The following is a 6651-nucleotide window of genomic DNA, read 5'->3' on the forward strand; positions in this document are numbered from 1 at the left end:
GGCTGCTTACTTAGCTCACAGGGACTCCAGCACCTCTAGGATTTGGCCCCGCAAATGATTCCAGCCTCATTCCTTTTTCCTACAATGTTCTTTCTCTAATTATGACAGATGATACTGCCTTCCTCTGAATCTACTTCTTTGAATCCTCTGCTCAACCAGTGCCTTTCTCACACTGTGCCTTCTTGGTCATGTCCCTCTTCTTTTAACAAGCCCAGCTCTAATGTCTGTAGTCAAATTTAACTGCTTCTTCCCCTGAACTCCCATATATTTTATATTTACCCTTTGGACACTCTGTCTTAAAGTAATAGCTCAAGATAACTCACAGAAGGTACTTATTATGTGCAGACACTGAGCTTTTTTCAAACCTCTCAATAACCCAAAGAGATAAGTAATATTATTATTCCCACTTCATAGATGAGGAAACTGAGTCCCGTGATGTTAGTAACTCACCCATTATAATACAGCTTGTAAATGGTAGAAAGGCAACCAGAATCCCAATCCACCTGGCACCCGAACCCAAGCACTCAACCATTCTGCTACCTGTGAATTATCCAATGGTCTCTCTCCCTGACTAGCTAAAGCCTCAAAAGACTCCTCCCTAGCATTTGCTCCTGACCAGTGCTCAGCAAATCAAGGCTGAATTGAAAATTCCAAATTTATTAGCTCAAGAGATAGTGTCTGAAACTCCCAAGAGTGGAGACCCAAAACAAGGCCTCTCCCTTCATCTTATTTTATTTTTATTTTTAAAGATTTATTCATGCATACAAGAACTGGGGTACAGACCAGATGTGCAGGAGGGTGAGAGGATTCTGCAGAGACAGAGTGAGGAACAGAACAGACAGACTGACTGAAATACATTGCTGACGGGAGCAGAGGGCGAGACAGGAGAGGTCTGCCGTGCCATGTGGGTAGCTCCCTAGCCAGCCGGGATTGAACCCATTGAACCCACAGCTGCAGACGCTGTGGACAGCTTCACAGCACTGTGCTCAACCCCCTGTGCCACCAGGGAGGCCCCACTCTTATTTTAACCTCTCAACAAGCCAACCCCTCAATGTTTGTCTTAACGGGGTTGGCCTTTTCATGGGTCGTTACTATGCACCTGGCAGCACCACACTCCTCTCTCTGCATTTTCCCTTAAGATCAATAAACTACTAACAGGCCTAAAATGGACAGAGAAGAAGGTCACTGACTGGGCTGCACGACGCAAGTGCACACAGGGCATACCTCAATCCATGGGGCTGAACTGAGCACCAACCCAGTGTGGTGGGGAAGCAGGGAGTTAAGGGTGGAGAAACAGCTGCTGAGAACACAGCTGGATCTCATGAGATAAGCCATTATTTGATGGCTGAATTTTTGCTCTCACCCAACACTAGTGAGGAAAATGCTTTAGGATCATGACTAGCCAAAAATTTATCCTGAGAACCCAAACTTCTTGATAATTAAGATCTTCAATCTAAACAAACTTTTTTTTCCAACCCTTAAACACATGCTCCAGCAAACGTTTTGCTCAGAAGCTTAAAAATAGCAAAAACACCTGGAAAGGGAAGGTTGTCAAATTTCATGATTTCAGGAAACATCTACATCTCAGACTTTATTACTAAGAGGATAAAAACATATGTATATATTTAACATATCTCATCTGCTTTCCCCTCAAGGCAAGTAAAAATTAACAGCTCTATGGAACCAGGATCATAAGAGGCACATCTGGGCAGCTGACTTAAAGCTGACTGAAGTAAAGGAGTCACCTCAAAAGCAACATGTGGGTCACAAAAGCAAGCAGCCCAATTTAAAAGGTGCAAAGAACTTGAATAGACATTTCTACACAGAAGACATCCAAATACAACAATCACATGAAAAGATGTTAAGCATCACTAAACACTAGGGAAATGCAAGTCAAAACACAATGATATACCAACTCATACCCATTAGAATGGTTACTGCCAAAAAAAAGCAGACAATAACAAAAGTTGGCAGGATGTGGAGAAACTGGACGCTTTGGGCACTGTAGGTGGGGATGTGAAATGGGCTGCAGCTATGGCAAACAGTATGGTGGTTCCTCAATTAATGGAAACAGAATTACCAAATGATCCAGCAATTCCATCTCTGGGTATAGACTCAAAATGAACTGAATTCAATGTCTCAGTTAGGTCTCAGGTATAGTTGTATACCCGTGTTCATAGAAACACGATCCACAGTAGCCAAAAAGTAAAAGCAATGCAAGTATCCATTGACAGGTGAAAGGATTTTTAAAATGTGGTGTATCCATAAAATGGAATATTATTCAGCCTTAAAAAGGAAGGAAATTTTGACATGTGTTACAACATGGATAAATCTTGAGGACATTATGTCAAGTGAAATAAGTTAGTTATAAAAAGACAAATATTGTATGATTCCACTTACATAAGGTGCCCAGAGTTTTCAAATTCATAGAGACGGAAAACAGAAGGATGGTTGCCAGGAGCTAGGAGGAAGAAGGAATGGGGAGTTGTGTTTAATGGATGCAGTTTTAGTTTTGCAAGAACTGCATTCCTATCAAAAAAGTTCTGCAGAGAGATGGTAGCTGTAGTTGCACAATATAAATGTACCTAATGCCCCTGAACTGTACACTTTAAAATGATGGAAATGGCAATTTTTCTGTTATGTGTATTTTACAGCAATCTAAGAAAGAATGGAAGGAAGGGAAGTAGGGAGAGAAGGGGAAAGCACCAAGTGAACTCATTAATGCATCTCATTTCTGGACACCCCAGCTTTTTTGTAGGCCCCCAGGAGTTCTCTTGGGAAGAAACAAATGAAGCATTTAGGACTAAGCTATTTTCCCAGATTCCAAGGCACCTCCCCAATAGAGATAGAATCAGGATCATTACAGACTCAGGAGTCTATCTAATAATCTGAAAGATCTTAGAAGATAAAACTGTGTCTTACAATGTATTTTGTGATGTGTGAGCACAAGTGGCCAAACCAGAGTGATATTTTTTCATTGATGATTGAGGATAAAGAGGGTAAATTTGACTCCAAACAACAGGAATATTTCAATTCTACATTAATCAGGTTCTGCTGCCTCATCCTCCAGATTTTGCAAAATTCAACTGTCAGACACAAACCAATACATCTGTCTAAAACTACCATATTTGTCTGGACAGACAGGTAAAAACAAGATTTGGGGGAAAACAGGCAATGTGGGTGAGGATGTAAGGGCTTTAAGAATTTCAAGAGAAGGAAAAAAACCTAGGCAAAGGTTAACTCATAGCTCACTTTAGTCACAAAATGAAAGCCTCTCCCAAACCAAGCCCTCTTCCACCTTCCCTGGTCCCACCCACCAAGCCCATTGGTGTCCTTGAATGCCACTGAAATGTGTCCACTTCCCTGGTCTCCCCATCATTTGATCCTAATGTTCCAGGCCCCCATGGTCTCTGCCTCTGTGCGTTTCCTTCATTCTTCCCAGGGTGCCAATCCTTTATCCACAAGTCTGTCTCCCCATCATCTCCACCAGAGCCAAGACCACACTTCATCCCTAGGGCCACTCCATGTAATTCTCGCAATCCTCACCACCTCTCCGTGCAAACTCAAGGCATTGCAAACTCAAGGATTTCACTTGTGGCCGAGGTGAAATCACTTAGTAAAGGTCACATTGTAGTAGGTCATGGGCTAGGCTTGGGGATGAGGCTACTCTCCAACCCTCATGGGGCAATGACAATTCGTGACCGTACCTTTCAGCAATGATGTCACAACTTACCCCAGGACTGATTACATGCAGCATTGATTTTTTCTACTGTGTGCTGGCCCAGGGCCTATACAATAACTACCATGTGCTGTGTGTGTTATGTACCGGGCACTATGCTCTGAGTTTTATCTCCAGCCTTATTAACAGCTCTGAAAAATAAGGTGCTGGTGGCACCATTTTACAAATGAGAAAACTGAGGCTCACAGAGGTATTTTCCCCAAGACCACCCAGGCAGAGCCAGAATTCAAATCCAACCAGTCTTGTTCCAAAGTCAATTCATGCCCCACCTTCCATACCTCATTCTCTCGGAAAATGATTTTTAAAAAGAAAGAGGCATTTTGAAATATGGGATCCAAGAATTTAGGATCCAGAACCATCACTTCTTTCTCAGTGACTTCTGACTGGAAATGAGGACCTGCCACCTGTCTGATCTTGACAACAAGCGCGTCTCCTTACCGTGGGCCGCTTCCAGACAATGCCTTGAGTTTGGGGGGAGCGTGGTCCAAGATCCTTGTAGCCCAAGGCTGATGGGCATGCTGGGAACTCTGGGTCCTTAAATAGGACTCCTGAATCCAAGCACTCTTGCCTTAGGGTCTCGTAGTCCTGACCCAAGTACTTCACAGCTTTCTGGCTGGAGCCAAGACCTTCAGCAGCCGCCTGTTTCTTGGATACACTGGCTGCCAGGGCTGCCATGGTCTTGGGTTCCTCAGGCTAGACAGGAGGACAGGGCTTCCGTGTACTCTCAGAGACCTGCCCCTGGGACAGGAGCTATAAGGCAGCATGGAAGGGAGGTGGTGCAGGTAAACATTTCATCGGAGGCCCTGTTCCAGAGGGTTGTGAGTCACGCCAAGAACAAATATGTACTAAAGGTGCAAATGAATGTGCCCCACCTCCTTGTCTGCCTTTTAGCAGACAATTTGGAGGCTGGAAACCTTCCAGGACTCCTCCCAGACCATTAACCTAAGTAATACATTAGGATCACAGTCATCACAGTTCCTTGCAGGACCTGCTTGCCTCCCATAGGGTCCTTTGGCTGAGCGATTGAGCGTGAAGGCCTGTCTTGCAACTTGAGGCAAGTGTTTACCAAGGAATTGGAGAAGGGGTAAGTAGTTCTCAGCAGGAGGAAAGCAGTGGGGTTAGAGGAGATCCTATCCTTCCAGAAAAGTTTGGCTCTATATTCTAGGACAAAACTATCAGAAAGGGGTGACCCATGGAGAACCCGACTGGAGCCTGTGATACCTATGAGGGAAGGTTGTGGTCACTGCCTGGATTTCTATCCCAGCTTCACCAACCATTAGTTCCTTCACCTCCTGCAAGTTATTGGACCTTTCTTCCCCATGATCTCCATCTGTAAAATGAAAGATAGCAGTAGGACCTCCCTCACAGGATTGTTTGGGAGAGTGATGAGATGGTATATGGTATTTACATGAGAAGTCCTCAGTAGAATGCGGCCATCATTATTATCAGGAACTGGGGCTGGAAAGAGAAGGTGTTGGAATGAGGACCTTCTTGGAATTCTGGGTTCTAATCTCAAGTGAATTGTGGACTCTGTGACCTTGGATTAATTCCTTTGCCATGGGCTTGAAATTCCTAGACCTGATGTAGGTGGACCCTGGGAATGTGGACCATACTGGTGATTTTTGAACCTTAGTTTATGCGTAGCAAGCTAGAAAATGGTCCCCCAAATATATCAGATCTTCATTTGTAAAACCTGTAAATAGTGTCTTGTTTGGAAAAAAAGGATCTTTTAGAGTGATTAAAGTTAAAGATCTTGAATTGGGGAAATTGCTGTGACTCTAAATGTAACCACAAGCATTCTCATAAGAGGGAGGCAGAAGGAGATTTGACAACAAACACAAAAAGAGAAGATGAAGTGTCCACGGAGGCAGAGACGGGAGTGATGCAGCCACAGGCCAAACAATGCCAGCAGCCACCAAAGCTGGAAGAGGCAAGGGACAAATTGTCCTCAGAGCTTCTGCAGGTAGTGAGGCCTTGCCAGCACTTTCATTTCAGTCCAGTGAGATTGGGTTTGGACTTCTGGTCTCCTAAACTGTGAGAAAATAAATTTCTGTGGTTTTAAGTCACCAACGTGATGGCGATTTGTTACAGCAGCCACAGGAAGCTAACATGGTATGTGTAAGAGTCCCCTAGAGCACTAGCCTACAATGCTGATCCCCTAAGCATTAGCACTGCGCTCGCTCCCTAAAATGTGCCGACTCAGTGGGCCTGCTATAAGACCCACGACCATGCAGTTTTTAAACTATTGTCGCAGAGATGATGTCCTCTGTCACTAAGATGATGTCAGTGCAGACCACATTCAGGATCTCTGGGTCAGCTGAGCCCCACAGCCAGCTCTGACCTAAATCACAGACAAACTGTTGTGTCAAGTGCTTAGCTGTGTAAGCAGGTGTGGCCAGCAGAAAGAAGGGTCTGCCTCCTGATGACCAGCATAAAATGTGGTTTCCTAGGTTTCAGCAGAAATTCAAGGCCAAAATGACCTCCAAAGGCACAAGCTAGCCTCAGAAGGACATGGCTACGACCCTGGCCGATCTGGGGCCCACCTTGATATCCTTCATACCACTTTCCCTTGATTTGTTGTCTGCCTCCACTATTAAGCACATCCAGTAGTCAATTACAATTTACCAGTCCCCCAACCAGCCCTCATCTCCCTTGGATAACCCATCTCCTCCAGAAGCAGACCCACAGATCCACCCAATCAGCACAGAATCTTCCCAAGTGCACCAGACTCCAGAGGAAATCTGAAACCTCAGTGTGGGAAAGGAAAAGAAATGAAAGAAAATATGTATTTATGCTTTTGAATCTAAAGCTTGTGATTGATATACATGCACAATATTAATCTAGAATGATCATTTTCAAACACAAATCTGACCATGTCACTTCCAAGATGAAAATCTCCCAATGGTTGCATA

General features: G+C 44.2%; 1 protein-coding gene across 1 annotated transcript in view; it reads right to left on the reverse strand.

The window, feature by feature from the left end:
- CAPN8 (calpain 8) overlaps nt 1-4414 on the reverse strand; it is a 59514-nt gene extending 55100 nt beyond the window's left edge. Inside the window, exon 1 of the mRNA XM_037509812.1 lies at nt 4178-4414. Within this exon, the coding sequence (XP_037365709.1) occupies nt 4178-4414 (237 nt within the window). The remainder of the gene's footprint in view (nt 1-4177) is intronic.
- Nucleotides 4415-6651: the final 2237 nt, after the last annotated feature.

Source organism: Talpa occidentalis, unplaced genomic scaffold (genome assembly GCF_014898055.3).
Source record: "Talpa occidentalis isolate TD23 unplaced genomic scaffold, MPIMG_talOcc4v2.1 talOcc4.14, whole genome shotgun sequence".
Lineage (NCBI taxonomy): Eukaryota > Metazoa > Chordata > Mammalia > Eulipotyphla > Talpidae > Talpa > Talpa occidentalis.